This window comes from Hyperolius riggenbachi, chromosome 4, assembly GCF_040937935.1.
Source record: "Hyperolius riggenbachi isolate aHypRig1 chromosome 4, aHypRig1.pri, whole genome shotgun sequence".
NCBI classification, from domain to species: Eukaryota; Metazoa; Chordata; class Amphibia; order Anura; family Hyperoliidae; genus Hyperolius; species Hyperolius riggenbachi.
This window is the reverse complement of record NC_090649.1, coordinates 143,026,664-143,052,390: the sequence shown is the minus strand read 5'-3', so window position 1 is coordinate 143,052,390 and position 25,727 is coordinate 143,026,664. Positions and strand designations below refer to the sequence as shown.

Below are 25,727 nucleotides of genomic sequence, written 5' to 3'. Positions count from 1 at the left end.
GGACTTAGTTGATACCAGAAATTCACTCTCCAGGAAACTTTAGTACTGGTAGTACTAGTAATGTATATGAATTTAACAAGTGCTATCCTATGAGTAATAATGAAGCCATTTAGCAAAGCTTTATTAAAGTTTCCAGCCTTTTATTACCCATGTCCAAGAAAAATAAGACCAAACTACACGTAATGGAAGAAAAGTCAGATTTGTGAAAAGAAGTGCTAGATTTTCCTTCGGAGACTCAGATGTACAGCTAAGCAGCAGCGCAGATGTTGCACAACATTTTCCTCACAAATCAAGTCTGACAAGAGAATGCAAATAAAAGTGTTTATCAAGAAGAACTTTTTCCAACTTTGTTTTTCACTATATTCTCATGTCTTAAAGAGACACTGAAGCGAAAAAATATATATGATATAGTGAATTGGTTGTGTACTATGAATAATTACTAGAAGATTAGCAGCAAAGAAAATATTCTCATACTTTTATTTTCAGGTATATAGTGTTTTTTCTAACATTGCATCATTCTATAATATGTGCAGATTACACAACACTCAGCATTCAAAATGAGTCTTTCAGAGCAGTCTGAAGTAATGACCTCTCCTCTAGCAGAGGAAAAGTAAATAGTCCAGGAACAGTTGAGATAATAAAAGTCAGATAACAGCCCTCTCCACGACTAAAGGTGGCCATACACTGGCCCGATTCGCGGCCGTTTCGACATTCTTTGCGGTAAACGCACCCGCCGATCTGATTTCCTCCCGAAATCGGATCGGTCCGTCGATCGTGCCGTGCGGGAAATTACCCTCGATCGCCCGCGGGTAGGCAGCGCGTCGCTAGCGGCGGCCGATCCGATCAGGTATACATTACCTGACGCTGGCTCCCGGGCATCCTCTCCATGCTGCACGGCTGTTCCGGCTCCATCCCGGCGCTTCCTGTGTCACTGCAGTGACCAGGAAGTTCAAATAGAGGGAGCTCTATTTGAACTTCCTGGTCACGGAGTGACACAGGAAGCGCCGGGATGGAGCCAGAACAGAGCCGTGCAGCGCGGAGAAGATGCCTGGGAGCCAGCATCAGGTAATGTATACGGGGGGGGGGGGGGGGGGGGGGGGGGGCAGGCGGCAGCAGCAGCTCAACAGATTGTGATCGGTTTCAGGCTGAAATCGATTCACAATCTGTTTGCAGTAAAGGCAGCCATACGATCCCTCTCTGATCAGATTCGATCAGATAGGGATCTGTCAGCTGGTCGATCTAATGGCAAATCGACCAGTGTATGGCTACCTTAACCACTTGAGGACCGTGGGCTTTACCCCCCTTAAGGACCGGCCACTTTTTTTCCATTCAGACCACTGCAGCTTTCACGGTTTATTGCTCGCTCATACAACCTACCACCTAAATGAATTTTGGCTCCTTTTCTTGTCACTAATAAAGCTTTCTTTTGGTGCTATTTGATGGCTGCTGCGATTTTTACTTTTTATTATATTCATCAAAAAAGACATGAATTTTGGCAAACAAATGATTTTTTTAACTTTCTGTGCTGACATTTTTCAAATAAAGTAAAATTTCTGTATGCATGCAGCGCGAAAAATGTGGACAAACATGTTTTTGATAAAAAAAAAAAACCCATTCAGTGTATATTTATTGGTTTGGGTAAAAGTTATAGCGTTTACAAACTATGGTGCAAAAAGTGAATTTTCCCATTTTCAAGCATCTATGACTTTTCTGACCCCCTGTCATGTTTCATGAGGGGCTAGAATTCCAGGATAGTATAAATAACCCCCAAATGACCCCATTTTGGAAAGAAGACATCCCAAAGTATTCACTGAGAGGCATAGTGAGTTCATAGAAGATATTTTTTGTCACAAGTAAGCGGAAAATGACACTTTGTGACAAAAAAAAAAAAGTTTCCATTTCTTCTAACTTGCGACAAAAAATAAAATAAAATCTGCCACGGACTCACCATGCCCCTCTCTGAATACCTTGAAGTGTCTACTTTCCAAAATGGGGTCGTTTGTGGGGTGTGTTTACTGTCCTGGCATTTTCGGGGGTGCCTAATTGTAAGCACCCCTGTAAAGCCTAAAGGTGCTCATTGGACTTTGGACCCCTTAGCGCAGTTAGGCTGCAAAAAAGTGCCACACATGTGGTATTGCCGTACTCAGGAGAAGTAGTATAATGTGTTTTGAGGTGTATTTTTACACATACCCATGCTGGGTGGGAGAAATATCTCTGTAAATGACAATCTTTTGATTTTTTTTTTTACACACAATTGTCCATTTACAGAGAGATTTCTCCCACCCAGCATGGGTATGTGTGAAAATACACCCCAAAACACATTGTACTACTTCTCCCGAGTACGGCGATACCACATGTGTGGCACTTTTTTTGCACCCTAACTGTGCTAAGGGGCCCAAAGTCCAATGAGTACCTTTAGGATTTCACAGTCATTTTTGTGTCAAGACTACTCCTCACGGTTTAGGGCCCCTAAAACGCCAGGGCAGTATAGGAACCCCACTAATGACCCCATTTTAGAAAGAAGACACCCCAAGGTATTTTTTTTTGTCACAAGTTAGCGGAAATTGATTTTAATTGTTTTTTTTTCACAAAGTGTCATTTTCCGCTAACTTGTGACAAAAAATAAAATCTTCTATGAAATCACCATACTCCTAAAGGAATACCTTTGGGTGTCTTCTTTCTAGAATGGGGTCATTTGTGGGGTTCCTATACTGCCCTGGCATTTTAGGGGCCCTAAACCGTGAGGAGTAGTCTTGAAACCAACAATGTCGCAAAATGACCTGTGAAATCCTAAAGGTACTCATTGGACTTTGGGCCCCTTAGCGCACTTAGGGTGTAAAAAAAGTGCCACACATGTGGTACCGCCGTACTCAGGAGAAGTAGTATAATGTGTTTTGTGGTGTATTTTTACACATACCCATGCTGGGTGGGAGAAATATCTCTGTAAATGACAATCTTGATTTTTTTTACACACAATTGTCCATTTACAGAGAGATTTCTCCCACCCAGCATGGGTATGTGTAAAAATACACCCCAAAACACATTGTACTACTTGTCCCGAGTACGGCGATACCACATGTGACACTTTTTTGCAGCCTAGGTGCGCTAAGGGGTCCAACGTCCTATTCACAGGTCATTTCGAGGCATTTGTTTTGTAGACTACTCCTCACGGTTTAGGGCCCCTAAAATGCCAGGGCAGTATAGGAACCCCACAAGTGACCCCATTTTAGAAAGAAGACACCCCAAGGTATTCCGTTAGGAGTATGGTGAGTTCATAGAAGATTTTATTTTTTGTCACAAGTTAGTGAAAAATGACACTTTGTGAAAAAAAACAATAAAAATCAATTTCCGCTAACTTTTGACAAAAAATAAAATCTTCTATGAACTCGTCATACATCTAACAGAATACCTTGGGGTGTCTTTCTAAAATGGGGTCACTTGTGGGGTTCCTATACCGCCCTGGCATTTTACGGGCCCAAAACCGTGAGTAGTCTGGAAACCAAATGTCTCAAAATGACTGTTCAGGGGTATAAGCATCTGAAAATTTTGATGACAGGTGGTCTATGAGGGGGCGAATTTTGTGGAACCGGTCATAAGCAGGGTGGCCTTTTAGATGACAGGTTGTATTGGGCCTGATCTGATGGATAGGAGTGCTAGGGGGTGACAGGAGGTGATTGATGGGTGTCTCAGGGGGTGGTATGAGGGGAAAATAGATGCAATGAATGCACTGGGGAGGTGATCGGAAGGGGGTCTGAGGGGGATCTGAGGGTTTGGCCGAGTGATCAGGAGCCCACACGGGGCAAATTAGGGCCTGATCTGATGGGTAGGTGTGCTAGGGGGTGACAGGAGGTGATTGATGGGTATCTCAAGGTGCGATTAGAGGGAAGAATAGATGCAAGCAATGCACTGGCGAGGTGATCAGGGCTGGGGTCTGAGGGCATGGGTGGGTGATTGAGTGCCCTAGGGGCAGATAGGGGTCTAATCTGATGGGTAGCAGTGACAGGGGGTGATTGATGGGTAATTAGTGGGTGTTTGGAGGAGAGAACAGATGTAAACACTGCACTTAGGAGGTGATCTGATGTCGGATCTGCGGGCGATCTATTGGTGTGGGTGGGTGATCAGATTGCCCGCAAGGGGCAGGTTAGGGGCTGATTGATGAGTGGCAGTGACAGGGGGTGATTGATGGGTGGCAGTGACAGGGGGTGATTGATGGGTGATTGACAGGTGATCAGTGGGTTATTACAGGGAAGGACAGATGTAAATAATGCCCTGGCGAATTGATAAGGGGTGGTCTGAGGGCAATCTGAGCGTGTAGGCGGGTGATTGGGTGCCCGCAAGGGGCAGATTAGGGTCTGATCTGATGGGTAACAGTGACACGTGGTGATTGGGGGTGATTGATGGGTGATTGATGGGTAATTAGTGGGTGTGTAGAGGAGAGAATAGATGTAAACACTGCGCTTGGGTGGTGATCTGATGTCGGATCTGCGGGCGATCTATTGGTGTGGGTGGGTGATCAGATTGCCCGCAAGGGGCAGGTTAGGGGCTGATTGATGGGTGGCAGTGACAGGGGGTGATTGACAGGTGATCAGGGGGGATAGATGCATACAGTACATGGGGGGGTCTGGGGAGAATCTGAGCGGTGGGGGGGTGATCAGGAGGGAGCCGGGGGCAGGGGATAAAAAAAAATAGCGTTGACAGATAGTGACAGGGAGTGATTGATGGGTGATTAGGTGTAAACATGGGTCTGGGGGTGGGCAGGGGGGGGGGGGGTCTGAGGGGTGCTGTGGGCGATCAGGGGGCAGGGGGGAAATCAGTGTGCTTGGTGCAGACTAGGGTGGCTGCAGCCTGCCCTGGTGGTCCCTCGGACACTGGGACCACCAGGGCAGGAGGCAGACTGTATAATACACTTTGTAAACATTACAAAGTGTATTATACACTTTGTATGCGGCGATCGTCGTTTTAACATCCCGCCGGCGCTTCCGTATAGCCGGCGGGATGTTGCGGCGGGTGAGCGGTGTCAGGAGCCGGCGGAGGATCGCGTCACGGATGACGCGATCGCTCCGCCCATGCCCTTACAAGGACCGCCGCCTCTGTGGGTGAGCCGGTCCTTGCAGGGTACACTTCCCGGCCGCCGCTGTGCGTTAGGCGGTCGGGAAGTGGTTAACTTAGTTGGAGATCTTAATGGCTTGTTTGCATAGAGATAACAACTGGAGTTTCTCAACTCTTCCTGTACTGGAAACAATTAGACTGATGTATCTGATCTTAATGTTTTATTTCCTAGCTGTGCTACACATACAAATCATAATTTTTTTTCACTTCAGTGTCTCTAACACACAGCTCTGGTAGTACATAGTTACATAGGGCCTGATGCACAGAATTGCGGTAATGCTGCGGTGCACACAGCATAGCCAGATCACCCTTCTTACCTGCAGAAAGTACCGCGAGTTACGGTAATAACGAGACCCACTGTACTAAAGTAGCGTGGCCATTGCTATGGTAACTCACATTGCCAACGGTGCTGCGGTAAGAAAGGGCAATATTGCCGTGCGCTGTGTGTGCAGTATTGCCGTGATTATGTGCATCAGGCCCTTAGTTAGCTTGGTTAAAGGGGAAAAAAAAAACAAAAAAAAAAAAAACAGACAAGTACAGTACAACCAGAATAATCAAAAAAAAAAAGTTAACATTAGCTACTATTCTATTCTGCACTCTCACATATCCCAGTTAATCCAGAGGATGTGAAAAAAACAAACACCCTTACAAGGCTTGGGCTAATTAACCTTTAAGGGGGAAAAAAACCTTTTTGACTCCAGGTGGCAGTCAGCTAATATCCCCGTGGATGTCCTTCAATGCAAAGATTCTAGCCTCCTTTAAAAAGGTAGTAATAGAATTTGTCATAACTACTTCCTGTAGTAAAATATTCCATGTTTTAACGACTCTTACTGTAAAGAACCCCTTCCTAAAAACCTTTTTTCCTCCAAAATGCACATCATGTCCCCATGTCATATGTATAAACCTAGGGACTAAAAGCTCATCTGCCAAGAATTTGTATTGCCCCTTGATGTATTTATACATGTTAATTAGGTCACCCCTTAGCCATCTTTTTTCCAAGCTAAATAAACTCAGTTTGTGCAGGATCATTCTTGGCAAGTGAGACCTTCCATCCCTCTGATTAATTTAGTTGCTCTTAATTTAGTAAAACAAAAACTAAGCTAAATTCTCAAATTATAGATCACACTTCACTGAGAGAGAAGTTGCTGGTTTTCTGTGAAAGCATTTCCTATCCTATATCTAGAAGTCTTGCAGATATAGTTTATGCAATAAAGATCAACCGTTGGCTAACGCTGAACAAATGGACCAGGAAAACCTGCCAAAAATCATACGTACAATCCAGTTGCTCAGAACCGAAAGGGGACAGATGACCAGAGTTGCTCTTGGACGGTTTGTTAGCTGACTTTTTGACATACTTTGTTTGCCTTCACCTGTGGGAAAAAAATTAATGCTGTATATATTAAATAGGATCTCCACATAAGAGCTTGTGCTCTTCTATCACACGAAATGTTAATCCTTTCATTATGAAAACACATTTTTCTTGCACATTTTCCATAGAATTATCCAAAGCACTCAAGTGAACAGCACATGTGCTCCTCAAACCACCCAGAGCTGCTCATAATAGTCTAGTTCAGCGATCTGCAAACATGGCTCTCCAGCTGTTAAGGAACTACAAGTCCCACAATGAATTGCAGGAGTCTGACAGCCACAGTCATGACTCAAAGGCTAATGCGTTGTGGGACCTGTAGTTCCTTAAAGGATACCCAAAGTGACATGTGACATGATGAAATGGACATGGGTACAGTGGTGTGTAAAAGTATTTGCCCCCTTCCTGATTTCTTATTCTTTTGCATGTTTGTCACACTTAAATGTTTCTGCTCATCTAAAACCGTTAACCATTAGTCAAAGATAACATAATTGAACACAAAATGCAGTTTTAAATGATCGTTTTTTTATTATTAAGGCCCCGTTCACACTGCACGCGTTTCCAGCCGCGTTTTGGAAACGTGTGCAGGTGGCCGACACGCACGACATCAGACATTGCATAGAGTGCTATGTCTGATGTTCACACTGCATGCGTTCCGGACCTGTGCGGTCCGGGAACGCATGCTGCACACATTTTTTTGTAAAAACGCGTGGCTGTCCCATTCACTTTTCAGTGATGGGATCAGCCACGCAATGCACACAAATGCGGATGGCGTGCGTTCGTACGCGTTGCGCGTGCGTGCTCGTCCGCGTTTGTGATGTGAACGGGGCCTTAGGGAGAAAAAAAAACTCCAAACTTACATGGCCCTGTGTGAAAAAGAAATTGCCCCCTGAACCGAATAACTGGTTGGGCCAACCTTAGCAGCAATAACTGCAATCAAGCGTTTGCGATAACTTGCAACGAGTCTTTTACAGCACTCTGAAGGAATTTTGGCCCACTCATCTTTGCAGAATTGTTGTAATACAGCTTTATTTGAGGGTTTTCTAGCATGAACCACCTTTTTAAGGTCATGCCACAACATCTCAATAGGATTCAGGTCAGGGCTTTGACTAGGCCACTCCAAAGTCTTCATTTTGTGTTTCTTCAGCCATTTAGAGGTGGATTTGCTGGTGTGTTTTGGGTCATTGTCCTGCTGCAGCACCCAAGATCACTTCAGTTTGAGTTGACAAACAGATGGCCGGACATTCTCCTTCAGTATTTTTTGGTAGACAGTAGAATTTATGGTTCCATCTATCACAGCAAGCCTTCCAGGTCCTGAAGCAGCAAAACAACCCCAGACCATCACACTACCACCACCATATTTTACTGTTGGTATGAGGTTCTTTTGCTGAAATACTGTGTTACTTCTACGCCAGATGTAATGGGACACGCACCTTTCAAAAAGTTCAACTTTTGTCTCGTCGGTCCATAAGTTATTTTCCCAAAAGTCTTGGCAATCATTGAGAGGTTTTTTAGCAAAATTGAGACGAGCCTTAATGTTTTTTTTGCTTAAAAGTGGTTTGCGCCTTGGATATCTGCCATGCAGAGCGTTTTTGCCGAGTCTCTTTCTTATGGTGGAGTCGTGAACACTGACCTTAATTGAGGCAAGTGAGGCCTGCAGTTCTTTAGATGTTGTCCTGGGGTCTTTTGTGGCCTCTCGGATGAGTTTTCTCTGCGCTCTTGGGGTAATATTGGTTGGCTGGCCACTCCTGGGAAGGTTCATCACTGTTCCATGTTTTTGCCATTTGTGGATAATGGCACTCACTGTGGTTCGCTGGAGTCCCAAAGCTTTAGAAATGGCTTTATAACCTTTACCAGACTTCTAGATCTCAATTACAGTACTTTTGTTCTCATTTGTTCCTGAATTTCTTTGGCTCTTGGCATGTCGTCTAGCTTTTGAGGTGCTTTTGGTCTACTTCTCTGTGTCAGATAGCTCCTATTTAAGTGATTTCTTGATTGAAACAGGTGTGGCAGTAATCAGGCCTGGGGGTGACTACAGAAATTTAACTCAGGTGCGATAAACCAGGGTTAAGTTATTTTTTAACAAGGGGGGGGGGGGGCAATCACTTTTTCACACAGGGCCATGTAGGTTTTGAGTTTTTTTTCCTCACTAAATAATAAAAACCATCATTTAAAACTGCATTTTGTGTTCAATTATGTTTTCTTTGACTAATCGTTAACGGTTTTTGATGAGCAGAAATATTTAAGTGTGACAAACATGCAAAAGAATAAGAAATCAGGAAGGGGGCAAATACTTTTTCACACCACTGTATGTACAGTGCCAAGCACACTAATAACTATGCTGTGTTCCTTTTTTCTTTCACTTCCTGAAAGAGTGAAATATCAGGTACGTAAGTGGCTGACTCAGGAAGTGCCTACAGTGTGACCCTCACTGATAGGAAATTCCAACTATTAAATACTTTCCTAGCAGAAAATGGCTTCTGAGAGCAGGAAAGAGATAAAAAGGGTCAGTAGTTCATAAATTTTAGCTCTGGCATACTTCAATCAATATGTCATTGAGCAAAAACAACAGTTAAAACTTAAAAAGTAGATTTAATCAAAATAAAAAAAACTGTGGAATATCTTAAAAAGTCATTTTTAGGAGAAGGAACATAGATGCAATTGTTTATTTCATTAGTTTATTTTCGCCTTGGGTGTCCTTTAAAGGAATCGTCAGGCAAAACAAAAACGTTTTTTACCTGGGGCTTCTACCAGCCCCATGCAGCCATCCTGCGCCCTCGTAGTCATTCACTGCTGCTCCGGTCCCGCTCGTGGACATGAACACATACAATTTTATACGTTAGTGGTGCAACGCATAAATATTTATTTTTTGTCACAAGTTAGCGGAAATTGATTTTTATTGTTTGCCACAGTGTCATTTTCCACTTGTGACAAAAACTAAAATCTTCTATGAACTCACCATATACACCTTACGGAATACCTTGAGGTGTCTTCTTTCTAAAATTAGGTCACTTGTGGGGTCCCTATACTGCCCTGGCATTTTAGGGGCCCTGAACCGTTAGTAGTCTATAAACCAAATGCCTTAAAATGACCTGTAAAATCCTAAAGGTACTCATAGGACGTTGGGCCCCTTAGCGCACCTAGGCTGCAAAAAAGTGTCACACATGTGGAATCACCATAGTCAGGAGAAGTAGTATAATGTGTTTTGGGGTGTATTTTTACACATACCCAAGCTGGGTGGGAGAAATATCTCTGTAAATGACTTCACACACCCACAATTGTCTATTTACAGAGATATTTCTCCCACCCAGCATGGGTATGTGTAAAAATACACCCCAAAACACATTATACTACTTCTCCCGAGTACGGCGATACCACGTGTGACTTTTTTTTGCAGCCTAGGTGCGCTAAGGGGCCCAAAGTCCTATGAGTAACTTTAGGATTTCACAGGTCATTTTGAGGCATTTGGTTTCCAGACTCAGTGTTCTCTCCAGCCTCTTTGGAGCACCCGGCTAGTTTTGGTGAGCACCCGGCTGTCATTGACTCACCTCCTCCTATTCTGTAAGCAGAGTTGCACACATAAGCCCCGGCCCTGCATTCTCTCATCACGCCCCACCCGATTACTTTTTCATGCCACCCGGCAGGAAAAAAAATTCTGGGGAGAACACTGAGACTAACTGTTTAGGGCCCCTAAAGTGCCAGGGCAGTTTAGGAACCCCACAAGTGACCCCATTTTAGAAAGACAACACCCCAAGGTATTCCGTTAGGTGTTTGGTGAGTTCATAGAAGATTTTATTTTTTGTCACAAGTTAGCGGAAATTTATTTTTTTTGTCTGTCACAAAGTGTCATTTTCCATTAACTTGTGACAAAAAAAAATCTTCGAACTCATCATACACCTAACGGAATACCTTGGCGTGTCTTCTTTCTAAAATGGGGTTACTTGTGGGGTTCCTATACTGCCCTGGCATTTTAGGGGCCCAAAACCGCGAGGAGTAGTTTGGAAACCAAATTTCTCAAAATGATTGTTCAGGGGTATAAGCATCTGCAAATTTTTATGACAGGTGGTCTATGAGGGGCCAAATTTTGTGGAACCGGTCATAAGCAGGGTGGCCTCTTAGATGACAGGTTGTATTGGCACTGAAGTGCAGGAAGTTCTCAGATCGTGACCTGGCAGCAGAGAACATGGGCATGTGATGTATTGGGTGCGTAATATGTTGGCGCTATATAAATCTAATAAATAATAATAATAATAATAATAATAATAATAAAGTAGACCAATAAGACCGCAATACATTCTTTTTGACTAGACCCATGTTAAGGAGCAGGCCCCAAAAAAATTTTACGTTCAGAAACTTGGGAGTGGTTTCCACTGAAAAGGCTGGGCATGGTAGCTTCTTGGATTGGCGGTTGCGTAATGTGTGGCATTACAGTTGGTCTCAGCCACAATTAAGTCGTACAGACCAGCAGTGATCAGAAAAAAAAATTCTGTCACTGCGGTGGGGCGAGTGAGGGTTTGGCCGGGGGATCAGAAGCTCACAGGGGGCAGATTAGGGCCTGATCTGATGGATAGGAGTGCTAGGGGGTGACAGGAGGTGATTGATGGGTGTCTCAGGGGGTGATTAGAGGGGGGAATAGATGCAAGCAATGCACTGGGGAGGTGATCGGGGGGGGTCCTGAGGGCGATCTGAGGGTGTGGGTGGGTAATTGGGTACCCGCAAGTGGCAGAGTAGGGTCTGATCTGATGGGTAGCAGTGACAGGTGGTGATTGATGGGTGATAGATGGGCGATAGGTGGGTGATTAGAGGGGAGAACAGATGTAAACAATGCACTTGGGAGGTGATCTGAGGGTGGGTCTGCGAGCGATCTGAGGGTGTGGGCGGGTGATCAGGTGCCCGCAAGGGTCAGGTTAGGGTCTTATCTGATGGGTGGCAGTGACAGGTGGTGACGGGGTGATCGACAGGTGATTAGTGGGTGATTACAGGGGAGAATAGATGTATACAGTACACGGGGGGGGGGGGGGGGGAGGATATGAGGGTGTGGGGGTGATCAGGAGCCCCCAGGGGCTGTTTAGGACCTAATCTAAATTATAGCGTTGACAGATAGTGACAGGGGGTGATTGATGGGTGATTAGGGGGGTAATTGGGTGCAAACAGTGGTCTGAGGGGGTGATCGGGGAGCGGTGCTGTGGGCGATCAGGGGGCAGGATCAGTGTGCATGCTTTCACATACACAGCTGCCTCCTACCCTGGTGGTCGCTCGATCACTGGGACCACCAGGGTAGGAGGCAGCCTGTATAATACACTTTGTATGCATTACAAAGTGTATTATACGTTTTCCATGCTGCAGATGGGGGGTTAACAACCGCCGGCGCTGCTAATTGGCTGGCGGGTTGACGTCGCGGGTGGGCGGAGCCTAATGCCGGCTGATGCGCGCGATCCCCGGTTAATCAGTCCCCCAGGTTAGGCGGTCCTGGGGGTGCCACTTTGCTGCCACCAATTGGTAGTGGGCGGTCGGCAAGTGGTTAAGCAATACCATTTGCCTGGCTTTCCTGTTGATCCTCTGCCTCTAATACCTTTAGCCATAGACCCTGAACAAGCATGCAGCAGTTTTTGACATTACTATCAGATCTGACGAGATTAGCCACATGCTTGTTTCTGGTGCTATTCAAACACTACTGCATTTAAATAGATCAGCAGGACAGCCAGGCAACTGGTATTGTTTAAAAGGAAATAAATAAGGCAGCCTCCATAGACAGTACTTGTTACAGTTGTACTTTAAAGAGGAACTTTACCAAAATATAATAGTAGAAGGTGAAAAAAAAAATACGTTGCAAAGTGAGAAGTAAAAAAAAAATATAAAAAATAAATAAATAAATAAAAATAGAAGACAGATTAAAGAGACTCCGTAACAAAAATTACATCCTGTTTTTTATCATCCTACAAGTTCCAAAAGCTATTCTAATGTGTTCTGGCTTACTGCAGCACGTTCTACTATCACCATCTCTGTAATAAATCAACTTATCTCTCTCTTGTCAGACTTGTCAGCCTGTGTCTGGAAGGCTGCCAAGTTCTTCAGTGTTGTGGTTCTGTGATGCATCTCCCCCCTCCTGGCCCCTCTATGCACACTGCCTGTGTATAATGATCTCTTGAGATACAAAAGGAAGGATGTATACAGCCTGCTTGTGTATGAATGTATTTTCTATGTGTGGAAATACTGTACATCAACCTACTTCCTGTTTTGGTGGCCATTTTGTTTGTTTATAAACAAACTTTTTAAAACTGTTTAACCACTTTTAATGCGGCGAGGAGCGGCAAAATTGTGACAGAGGGTAATAGGAGATGTCCCCTAACGCACTGGTATGTTTACTTTTGTGCGATTTTAACAATACAGATTCTCTTTAAGGAATGATGGATATTTGCTGAATTTGGTCATATTGCTTGATCCATTGTGAGCCTGTAGGAACCATCTTTACTTCAGGCAGACATGGAAAAAACAGCACCAACTGCCATTATCCATAAACACACCCACTAAGAATATCTCGATACAATGAAGATACCGTATAACAAAATTTTTGAAGCATGGTGGAATATAGTCTGTTCAGCATTTTCTGGTATGCAGGGGTTTTATCCAGTTGCGTTATCTGTCACACACAGGTGTTATAAAAAAATGTCATATGGATATCTTGATTGAAAACACAAACCTCTGCTTTTCTGCTTTGCTTTCTTCTTTATAGAACCAGCCGTCATACTGAGGTGATCGTGATCCGCCATCTTGCGTGCCTGGGGAGCTAATATGGATATATCATGTTACAACAAGCTTATCTTACAGGCACAAACTAATGAATAAATATTTTCACAAATAAAATTGTGATCCTAGCTCACATATATCGTACATAAAACGTGTCTAAAGTCAGTTGAAGGAAAGCAGCATAGAATACATACCTTGCCACACATCCACTTATGGTAAAGGTAAGGGCCTGTTTCCACTGCTGCAAATTCACATTTCCCCACATGCTATTCGAACAGGGAAACGCAGCCGATAGAAATAAATAGGCTGCCCTCCGAATCACACGAGGAGGAAAAAATGGACATGTTCCAGATTTCCACATCACACATTTGAATCCCTATAGCCGTGCATGGTACGGCTAGAGGCATTCTGATGTGTCTCGCATAGTGCTGTGCCAGCATCTCATCATGCAAGATACATGCTGGCACTGTGTGGAATCAGGCCCTAAGAGCATAGTGACAATGTCAATATAATCCACTCTCCTTACCACACTATTATTACTGAATGGGGCGGGGCATAGAGACCATCTTAGTAGAGGCATTGGGGGGATCCTTATTACTGTCACCACAGGGCTGGAGAGGAGACAGCCTCAGATTAATGAAGAGCAGATCTATGGATAAGTGAGAAACATAGAAATCATTCCAAAGGGTGTGTGGGTGTGTGTAGGTGTGTGTGATTGGGCTAAAATTACATACAGCTTATTGACAGCAACTGGTAACACCGGGCATGGCATGTTGACATACAGTGAAGTTATCCTACAGTCAAAAAACATCTCATGTAGCATCTGAAGATGGCATCTGCCATGCTCAGATGCACCTCCACAAGGGGCCCAGCCTGTGCACCATCCATGCTGAATACTAGGCAAGTGCCCAGCAGGTGAATGGGAAAACCTGACAGGCAGTGAATTCAACAGCTTCAGCTGCCCTATCGAAATACCAAAGATTGCATTGTGTGTAGTGACATGAAGACACCGGGTGGCAGGCATAAAACCACCTATTATTGCGAAACTTGCTCATGCAAGCCAGGATTACACCCAGGAAATTGATGTAAATTTTACCATACCTTGGCTTTCTTCTCTGCTACCAGCCAATAGAAGATGCCAAACTGTCCAAATAAGACATTTGAACGTTGTGTTCTTTAAAATAAGATATACCATGTTACTATGTTATGTTCCATGTTAAAATTGGAGAGAGAGTAAGAGGGAGAGTGCATTTCTATAAAAAAGAAAAACAAAAAAAAACAAAAAAACTCAGCAGAAACTACTCCCTTTAGGAAAAAACTGAGTGAAAAGGGTGAATTCTGATTTATGGGCGGTGTTGTGACATGTCACAGCACCAGCCGCACCTTCCAGCGCCTCCCTGTGGCCCCCACTCTGCTCAGCCATAATCTCCAATGTCGAATATGGGCGGGGAAGAAGTAGCAGTCCCTCTCCCCTAGCCCGTCCCTAGAACTCCCCACTTGTGATTCCTGACATCAGTGTGTGTAATGGCACACAGCACAGGAGAGCTGCGACTTGTGTGGGCTTAGGTAGATTGATCTCAGAAGGATAGCACACTGATATCAGTAGGATATCTGATGCCGATATCACATATGTCACAGCACTGCACATAAATTGGAATTAAAAAGTAAAAAAAAAAAGTCCGGTTCAGGGGTACTTTCACTTCAGTTAACCTTTACCATTTGTAATTACAAAATTACACTGAATATTGTTACAAATTCCAATATATCAGACTGTACTGTTCATTAGAGTGGAGACAGGACAATCAAGAGGCACTCAAGCAGTTTCTAGCAGATGGAGTGAAACCAATGCGCTCATTCATTGTTGTTGTTCAGAGATCCTGCATGCTTGATCTCTATGGTGTCCATTCAGTGTTTCTTCTATGCTGTGTACAAGGCTTTATTTCTGACTCTAAAGACCCCACTTTGCCCTGTGGGACAGCTAAAGCACCCCTTATTTCACAACCAATGGTTCACCTGAAACTTTGCGTGGAATCCACTCTTCTCCTTCATCCTCTTCAGAGTCACTTAAAGTATACTTGGCTTTTCTGGCTTTTTGCCTTTCAAAATGAAAAGATTTGTGAGCAAATATATTTAAAAAACAAACTATTAGAAGCACTGCGTTAAAATATTATGGCTGCTTAAAGTAGAAGCATGCAAATATAACGTGATATGATGCATACTTGGTGTCAGCGATTCTCCTTTCTCAAACTGCAAACTCTCTCTACACTTATCTGCACGCTCTTAACTTAATTACTTTTAACTACTAGACTACAGTGGAACTCCAGCTAAACATATGGGGAAAAAAAACTACCATAAAAATTAGTGGAGGGTGGGTTCTGGGCCCTTCCTCACTGAACAAATAACATGATGGCTTTTTAACAATGCTAAGCAATGTTCAGTCAGTGCTTTTCTCCAAAGTGCAAGAGACATCTAAGGCAGGCATGTCCAAAGTTCGGCCCACTGAGCCTTTTCTGGTGTTCCCCAAAGCTCTCTACAGTTGTGAATTTCATGTGGTGTGCAGGCTGTAGCTGCAAGCAGGGGCCACCTTGTGTCGCCGCTCCACCAACTTCTTTGCTCGCCTGTGGGTTATCAGTCACCACTGTAGCAGTGACAGCCACTTATTAGCAACCACCACTATGCCAGCAGCAGTAACAGCTACTAGTTATCAGCTGCCACTGTGCCAACTGCACATGGCGTATATGGGTTCTTTCCGGTGGAAATGTTTTATAAATGTCACAGGAATCGTGTACCTTGAAGAGACACTGAATCAAAAAAAAAAAAAAAGTTATGATTTGTATGTGTAGTACAGCTAAGAAATAAAGCATTAGGAGCAGAGACCTAAGTCTAATATTGGTTTCCAGTACAGGAAGAGCTAAGAAACTCCAGTTATCTATGCAAATTGCCATTGAGCTCTACGACTTTCAAAGTCGCAGAGACTCTCGTGTTCTAAAGGCTGTTATATTAACTGTATTGTTTTTTTCTTTTGCAGAGAACAGTCCAGGACAGGTCAAAGGTTCACTGCCTTGCAAGGGAATGAACAGCGCTACTTAAAAACAAATAGGTGCCTACCTGCAAGAGAGTGCAAGCCCCACTTGTGGGATAAAATACACACCTAGCAAACACATGACCTGTCTACCACTGGAGGATGTTAGTTTCCTGTAACAGCTTGCATGCAACTGGTTAAGTACTCGTCCCTCCCACTGCGGAGAAGTCATCCTTGATGGGAGGGGACCTAACACTAACTAAATCCTAACCTATGTATATGCATAGCCTGGGTGCGGCCAACCAAGTAAAATCGAACATTGCAAGGGAATGAACAAGTAGCGCTGTTCATTCCCTTGCAATGTACTAATTTAATTTTTGGTCAGCTGCTCCCACTTAAAGTGAACCTTAAAGGGGAGCTGAAGAGAGAGGTATATGGAGGCTGCCATGTTTATTTCCTTTTAAGCAATACCATTTGCTGGCAGCCCTGCTGATCCTCTTCCTCTAATACTATTAGCCATAGCCCCTGAACAAGCATGCAGCAGATCAGGTGTTTCAGACTTTAAAGTCAGATCTGACAAGACTAGATGCATGCTTGTTTCTGGTGTTATTCAGATACTACTGCAGAGAAATAGACCAGCAGGGCTGCCAGGCAACTGGTATTGATTAAAAGGAAATAAATATGGCAGCCTCCGTATACCTCTTACTTCAGTTCCCCTTTAAGCCAGAAAAAAAAAAAATGAGTTTTACTCACCTGGGGCTTCTACCAGCCCCCTGCAGCAGTCCTGTGCCCTCACAGCCATTCACTAATCCTCTGGTGTCCCGCTGCCAGCCAGTTTCGTTTTTGCCCGTCAGGACTGGCCACGCGTAGCTTTTTCCGCATTCCCGACTAATTAGCCCTATTGCGGGCCGCAACGCGTCCAAAAATACGTATTGTCACATATCAATGCGTGCGGCATTTATTTTTGTACGCGTTGTGGCCCGCAATAGCGCCAATTACAGTCGGGAATGCGGAAAAAGCTACGCGTGGCCAGTCCTGACGGGCCTGTCGGCAAAAACGAAACTAGCTGGCAGCAGGGGACCAGAGGATTAGTGAATGGCTGCGAGGGCACCGGACTGCTGCAGGGAGCTGGTAGAAGCCCCAGGTGAGTAAAACTCTTTATTTTTTTTCTGGGTTAAGTGTCTCTTTAACAGCTTTGCTTTTGGTGTATATGCAGAGCCTCTGTTTGGGTTCAAGGTGCGTTTGCAGTTTCTGGGGGGGCTCAGCGCACCTCTGATTGGAGGCCATTCGGAGGCGGCCTGGTGATGCGCTGATCCACCTTTTGCGAAAGGTTCACTGCCTGTTCTGTAAAACATTTGCTGAGTAGTGTGTAAACTGCAGATATTAGAGAATGATGTAAGGTTATAAAAAAATAAAAGCTGTATAACTGAAAAAAATATGAGAATAATTTTTTTTGCTACTAATGTTCTAGTAATTAACCGTACTACACAACCAATTCATCATAATTTTTTTCCGCTTCAGTGGCTCTGAAGAAAGGCAATATGGCCGTTGTCCTAAAAAGTTTACATACCCCTGATCTAAGGTCTGTATTTGGGGATAGAATGCATTTTGTCTGAGAACTGTGCTACCTGTCTGTGTAAGCTCGCCTGAATAGATGGATCACTATACCGGCCCAGGCTGCTCTATGTCCAGATGCACACCTAATGACAATGTGCTCCGAGATGGTCTGATGAGCTGTAGAGCTGCAGCTAAGCACAGCTATAACTTTATAAACCAATAATAATAATCATAATCACAATAATAACACCACCACAGATTTCTAAATTAGAGTATGCTGTAGCAAAAATAATGCTTATTTACACCAGAATGTGTCCTTTCAGAATTTACCCATTTCAACTTTGCATGTAGTTGAGCTTTAAAGAGACTCCGTAACAAAAATTGCATCCTGTTTTTTATCATCCTACAAGTTCCAAAAGCTATTCTAATGTGTTCTGGCTTACTGCAGCACTTTATACTATCACAGTCTCTGTAATAAATCAATGTATCTTTCCCTTGTCAGACTTGTCAGCCTGTGTCTGGAAGGCTGCCAAGTTCTTCAGTGTTGTGGTTCTGCTATGCACTCCCCCCTCAGGGGGGGAAAAAACACACAAATGATCTCTTGAGATTCAAAAGGAATGCTGTATACAGCCTGCTTGTGTATGGATGTATTTTCTATGTGTGGACATACTGTACATCAACCTACTTCCTGTTTTGGTGGCCATTTTGTTTGTTTATAAACAAACTTTTTAAAACTGTTTTTAACCACTTTTAATGCGGCGGGGAGCGGCGAAATTGTGACAGAGGGGAATAGGAGATGTCCCCTAACGCACTGGTATGTTTACTTTTGTGCGATTTTAACAATACAGATTCTCTTTAAATCAATAAAATGATTGAAATATTTACCTTTTAGGTCGAGCTTTGGTCTTTTGCGTGCTGCTGCTGGCATTCTCATTTATAACTTTAGCACAAATCAAAGAGAAAAAAGTGTTATCAAGTAGAGTAGTGACATCTAGTGGTAGCATTTATCAAGGGTGAGGGGGAACGACAAGCTGCTGTCTTCCCTAGACTGACGGGATGTTAGGTCTGGAACCCACTAGCAGTACAACACTAAATGTGACCATACACTTATAGATTTGCACCAGATTCGACCATCAGATTTCTGTCAAGTCGAATCTGACAGGAATCTGATGATGTCTGCCACACACTAGGAACACATTTCCAATAGATTTCAGAATCAATTCATTGAAAAAAAATCAATCTAAATGCATTATTGCACCATTAGATCCAATGCAACTCTATGGGCCATCGATCTGCTGCCAGCAGATCGACCTAGATTTTCCATCCTGTCAGATTGAAATCGAGCGTAAATCGATCAAGTTGCTGATTTGAAAGAATTGATTTCTGATCGATCAATGGCTGAAATTGACCAGTGTATGGGCCCCTTAAGCCATTTCTAAGCACTTGTGATTTGAAAAGTTCTTGCTAATGGAATGCTATGGGTGTGATCCCACTTGAGGAATGTGATTTTATAAAAATTACCCATAGCATTGCATTCGCTTTACAAATCACTAGCGCTTAGTGGGTTTGAGCCCTTAAAGTGGACCCAAACCAAACATTTTTTTAATTAAAAATATTTAGTTGCACCACTCTGACACATACAAAGATAAATAAACACTCCTTCAAACCTATGAGCATTTCAGTGCATGCTTTTCACCCTCTTTTCATAACTAGGGTTATACTGGTGGCAGCCATTAGCAATTCCTCCATTGCCGGACACCATCTACTCCACCAGTTTGCCGTAAAAATCCCGGCAATTTGAAAGGAAGGGAGGGGTTCCTCCAATAAATGTAAAATATTTTATATTTGTCATCATGCAGCTGAAAAAAGGCTGCTATTTATTATTATAATTTAGAAAATAGATTTTATTTTTGAAATCTTGTATTTTTTATTTGGGTCCACTTTAATAAGCTTATCATACAGGAGGACAGAGAGATAAATACAAATAACATAGTAAACATTTTTCTGTAACAGACCTGTTAGATAGTGACTGTCAAAGTGAATCAAAGGATGTTCACTATCAGTTATAGTATGTAAAAGACCATCATGCATGCTGGCCAGCATCCTTTCATAAATCAGTCTATTGGCACTCTGTGAGAATGGTTCAGCTTGCATGCAAATTGCATGCAGCTTAGGATAAGGAGAACCAAAATCAGCAGGAAGTCATTTACTTCACCCAATTTCAAGCTTACAAGCAGGCCCAAACTATCAGCATCTCAATGAGTATTTTTAGTCTTCAAAGTCAACCTGACCTCTTGCACAGGACACAAGGAAAACAGAGAGAACTGCACACTGTGTTACATAGTTATTTAGGTTGAAAAAAAAAAAAAAAAAAAAAAAAAAGACATACGTCCATTGAGTTCAACCAGAAAATTATGTACAACTCCAGCCTGCTCCCTCACATATCCCCGTTGATCCAGAGGAAGGCAAAAAACACCATTACAAGACATGGTCTAATTAGCCCCCAAAAGGGAAAAAAATTCCTTCCCGACTCCAGATGGCAATCAGACAAAATTCCCTGTAACTTTTTTTTTAACAGAACAGCCTAATTCTTCAGCTTCAAGTAATAAGTGTAATTTGATCCCTCAGCTGTGTCAGAATAGAAATAGGTCAGTCCTAGGCAGACAGCTAATATGTAAACACAGGATGTTAACCCTTTGTCTGCTTCCATGGAAGCAGAAAGTAAACACTGTAGATTTATTGTAGGAATTGTCTCAGCTGAACAAAGATCTGTTTTTCTGTAAAGGTTATTAATACTGTTGCTTATCTTTTAGATTAGAGAGGAAGTTCTGAGTTCAGGTTGGCTTTAAGAACCTGACCTACTGACCATCATTATGCCTATTTCACACATAATGAATCAGAATCAGAATCATCTTTATTATCGCCAAACACACCGAGTGGTGTGCCTGGAATTGCTTGTGGTTCACATGCATATACATATAACAACACATAACGCATGGCAGAGATAGCAAAGGCAAGCAGGACATACATACATTTAGAGCATCTCAGTATTAAGTGGAGTCCTGGGGGGGGGGGGGGGGGGGGGGAGTGATCGCTACTGCGGGGGGGGGGGGGAGTGATCGCTACTGCGGGGGGGGGGGGGTTTGAGTTCAGTGAGTTCAACAGAAGAACTGCTTGTGGGAAGAAGGTGTTCATGCGCCTAGTGGTCTTGGCGGGGATGGATCTAAGACGGCGTCCCAGTGGAAGGGTCTCGAAGTATCGTCTGCCCGGGTGGGAGGGGTCGAGTAAGATCTTGGAGGCCCTTGTCTCCATTCTTGTGGAGTAGAGGAGATCTAGGGAGGGCAGGTGGGTGCCAATGATCTTTTCTGCAGCTTTTATCACTCTGTGGAGTTTGTATTTGTCTGTAGCGGTTGCTCCTGCGTACCAGACGATGATGGAGCAGCAGAGGATGGATTCGATGGTCGCAGAGTAAAAGCTGGTGAGCAGATCCCGTGACATTCCGAATTTTTTCAGTTGGCGTAGGAAGAAAAGCCGCTGCTGAGCTTTCTTCTGGGTTCTGGTGGTGTTCTGCCCCCATTTGAGGTCGCTTGTTAGGGTTGAGCCTAGGAACCGTACGCTTTGGACTCTGGAGACCTCGGACCCGTCGATGAACACTGGTAGGGGGGCCGGAGGGAGTTTCCGGAAGTCCACGATAAGTTCCACGGTCTTTGCTGTATTGAGAACAAGATTGTTGTCCTTGCACCAGTTACAGATCCTCGCAACTTCGTTTCGGTAAGCGTCCTCCCCGTTTGTCGATGAGGCCGATAAGCGTGGTATCATCTGCGAATTTGATAACTTTGACGGTGTCGGAGGCCGAGGTACAGTTGTTAGTGTACAGAGAAAACAGGAGAGGGGATAGCACGCAGCCCTGCGGGGCCCCAACGTTGGTGGATCTCTCGCTGGAGATGCAACTGCCAAGCTTGACCCGTTGAGTTCTGTTGGAGAGAAAGTCCTTTACCCACCCGCAGAGGAGGGAATCCGCCCCAAGATGCGCAAGGTTGTCGATCAGAATGTCCGGGCAGATGGTGTTGAAAGCCGAGCTGAAGTCTAGGAAAAGGACCCTAGCATAGGCTTTTGGACTGTCGAGGTGTTCCGAGATGTATGCCAGGCTGACATTGATGGCATCGTCAACTGATCGGTTATCCCTGTAGGCAAACTGGAGTGGGTCAAGGAGGGTGCGGGTGGAGTGCTTCAGGTGGGCCAGCACTAGCCTCTCGAATACTTTCATGATGATGGGGGTCAGGGCCACAGGTCTGAAGTTGTTGAGATCCGTGTTCCCTGGTTTTTTGGGGACGGGGATAATTGTGGACCTTTTGAAGCAGGAAGGGACCTTTCCTTCTGATAAGGATTTGTTGTAGAGGGAGGTGAGGATGGGGGCTAGTTGGATTGCGCAGGTTCTCAAGCAGAGAGAGGACACCCCATCCGGTCCTGAGGCTTTTCTAGGGTTGAGTCTGCGGAGGTGTCGTAGCACATCCCCCTCCTGTACTGCGGTCAGAGCGGGGATGCCCCCGGCCCCTGAGGGGCCCTGGGCGTCTTCCTTCGCGGATGCCTGAAGTCTGGAGCTGACTGGGCTGCATGGTACTTTTTGATTAACAGAAGCATTGGACCAGGTTGGGGGGCCGGAAACAGTATGATTTACCACATAGTGCACGGAAGGCTTTAAAAACCATTCAGCAGGATAAGTCTAGAGTGCAGAAACATCCCCGATGATGTCGGAAGGCCAAAACCTTGGTCGGAAGAGGAGAACGGGCATTTCTTCCTGTAACGCCAGACATGGCAGTGGATTTAAGGTGCACTTTACCCTGGGGTTAGTCAGAATCAGAATTTATTTTCACCAAGTACAACGGTGGATTGTACCCGGAATTGGTTTTGGTGCATACAGGGTCGTTGATGAAAAACAAGAAAATAGCACGGTTAAGCATGGTACATACGTAGACATGGGACAACACTACAGCTTGTGCGTACAGTTAAGCAGAGCGTCGTATACAGTTAAGCATGAGCTGGCTGGGCTTTCACATACTGAGGAATTACATACAGGCAGAGCTGTCTGCACTCTGCAGGAAGAAACAGTCTGACACTTCAGTGGAAGATAGCTGCAGGGGGAAAGAAACACACAAATGATCTCTTGAGATTCAAAAGGAAGGGTGTATACAGCCTGCTTGTGTATGGATGTATTTTCTATGTGTGGACATACTGTACATCAACCTACTTCCTGTTTTGGTGGCCATTTTGTTTGTTTATAAACAAACTTTTTAAAACTGTTTTTAACCACTTTTAATGCGGCGAGGAGCGGCGAAATTGTGACAGAGGGTAATAGGAGATGTCCCCTAACACACTGGTATGTTTACTTTTGTGCGATTTTTAACAATACAGATTCTCTTTAACAATGCATTCAGAACAACTTAATTCAGCAAAGAACTGAGCTCTGCTTCTAATGCTGGGCATACATGGGTCGATCCAGCGGCCGATTAGCCGCCGGATTGACCCCCACTACGTCCCCCGCGGATCGATCCCCGCTCGTTTCCGCCGATGCTTCCTAATCAGCTGCTCTATTCCCTGCCATTGTCCGCCAGCGGGGATCGAGCGGGTGGCAGTCGAGCGGCATGATCGGGCCAGCTGAATATTATCATAAAGCCCTGTTTTGGCACTTCTCCGTGTCTAACAGAATGATTGTTATCTACCCACATTTGTATACACTCAATAAAATGAACAACTATTTGACTTGGAAGGTATTGACCTGTGGTTGTTTGTTTTTCACATCGTTGGTTCATTTTTGATGGAAGATAGTTGGACAATCCATCGTTACACAACCGTTTCCAAAGATTTCTCATCTCATGTGTGTACACAAACTTTAGAAAGATGACCCAAGATATTTGGAGTTATACTAAACACACAATGGATTAATACTATCATAACTGCCACATTTATATACTATACAAAAAGAATATGGAAAGTTAGTAGTGATGAAGAAGACAGCTGATACTGCCATATCCAGCACAGTGAAGATAGTGTCTGATCATTCAGCTTACCTTCTGTTTGCTTCGCTGAAAGCTTGTTGCTTGAGGACTGACTTGGGTCCGGGGATTTTTCTTCATCAAAAGATTTCTAATCAGAAATGTGGAGTTTAAAAGGAAAAAACATTGTAAAGCTTGACTGAAGTGGCGATGGAATAGATACAACATTTGTCATTTATAGCTATTAGCTGTAGAAAATATTCAGGTTCTTAACCGGTTCAGCACCGCAGTCCGAAAATCTCATGCATCCGAGCAACGTTCACCTCCCATTCATTCGCCTATAACTTTATTGCTACTTATCACAATGAATTGATCTATATCTTGTTTTTTCCGCCACTAATTAGGCTTTCTTTGGGTGCACCATTTTGCTAAGAATTATTTTTTTCTAAATCTATTTTAACAGGAAGATTAACCACTTAAGGACTGCAGTCATAAAACCCCTTAAAGAGAACCCGAGGTGGGTTTGAAGAATGTTATCTGCATACAGTGGCTGGATCTGCCTATACAGCCCAGCCTCTGTTGCTATCCCAAACCCCCCTAAGGTCCCCCTGCACTCTGCAATCCCTCATAAATCACAGCCACGCTGCTGACAAACAGCTTGTCAGAGCTGGCTGTGTTTATCTCTATAGTGTCAGTCTGCTGCTCTCCCCGCCTCCTGCAGAACTCCAGTCCCCGCCTGCATCCCTTCCCTCCCTGCTGATTGGAGGGAAGGAATGGGGGCAGGGACCGGAGCTATGCAGGAGGCGGGGGAGCAGCTGAGACTGACACTACAGATGTAAACACAGCCTCGCAGCACGGATGTGATTTATGAGGGATTGCAGAGTGCAGGGGGACCTTAGTGGGGTTTGGGATAGCAACAGAGGCTGGGCTGTATAGGCAGATCCAGCCTCTGTATGCAGATAACATTCCTTAAACACACCTCGGGTTCTCTTTAAGGACCAGAGCCTTTTTTTCCCATTCGGACCACTGCAGCTTTCACGGTTTATTGCTCAGTCATACAACCTACCACCTAAATGAATTTTACCTCCTTTTCTTGTCACTAATACAGCTTTCTTTCGGTGCTATTTGATTGCTGCTGCGAGTTTTACTTTTTATTATATTCATCAAAAAAGACATGAATTTTGTCAAAAAAATGACTTAACTTTCTGTGCTGACATTTTTCAAATAAAGTAAAATTTCCTATACATTTGAGCGCGAAAGTTATTCTGCTACATGTCTTTGATAAAAAAAAAAACCATTCAGTGTATATTTATTGGATTGGGTAAAAGTTATAGCGTTTACAAACTATGGTGCCAAAAGTGAATTTTCCCATTTTCAAGCATCTGACTTTTCTGCGCACCTGTCAGGTTTCATGAGGGGCTAAAATTCCAGGATAGTACAAATACCCCCCAAATGACCCCATTTTGGAAAGAAGACATCCCAAAGTATTCAGTGAGAGGCATGGTGAGTTCATAGAAGATTTTATTTTTTGTCACAAGTTAGCGGAAAATGACACTTTGTAACAAAAAAAAAAAAAAGTTTCCATTTCTTCTAACTTGCGACAAAAAAAAAATGAAATCTGCCATGGACTCACTATGCTCCTCTCTGAATACCTTGAAGTGTCTACTTTCCAAAATGGGGTCATTTGTGGGGTGTGTTCACTGTCCTGGCATTTTGGGGTGTGCCTAATTGTAAGCACCCCTGTAAAGCCTAAAGATGCTCATTGGACTTTGGGCCCCTTAGCGCAGTTAGGCTGCAAAAAAAGTGCCACACATGTGGTATTGCCGTACTCAGGAGTAGTAGTATAATGTGTTTTGGGGTGTATTTTTACACATACCCATGCTGGGTGGGAGAAATATCTCCGTAAATGACAATTGTTTTATTTATTTTTTTA

General features: G+C 43.9%; 1 protein-coding gene across 2 annotated transcripts in view; it reads right to left on the bottom strand.

Moving 5' to 3' along the window:
• HLTF (helicase like transcription factor) overlaps nt 1–25,727 on the bottom strand; it is a 109,671-nt gene that overhangs the window by 32,993 nt on the left and 50,951 nt on the right. For both annotated transcript variants that reach the window (XM_068280750.1, XM_068280749.1), the window contains exons 9-13: nt 23,870–23,945; nt 18,687–18,741; nt 15,236–15,318; nt 13,176–13,262; nt 6,385–6,479 (exon numbers count right to left, since the gene is read on the bottom strand). In XM_068280750.1, the coding sequence (XP_068136851.1) occupies nt 6,385–6,479; nt 13,176–13,262; nt 15,236–15,318; nt 18,687–18,741; nt 23,870–23,945 (396 nt within the window). The remainder of the gene's footprint in view (nt 1–6,384; nt 6,480–13,175; nt 13,263–15,235; nt 15,319–18,686; nt 18,742–23,869; nt 23,946–25,727) is intronic.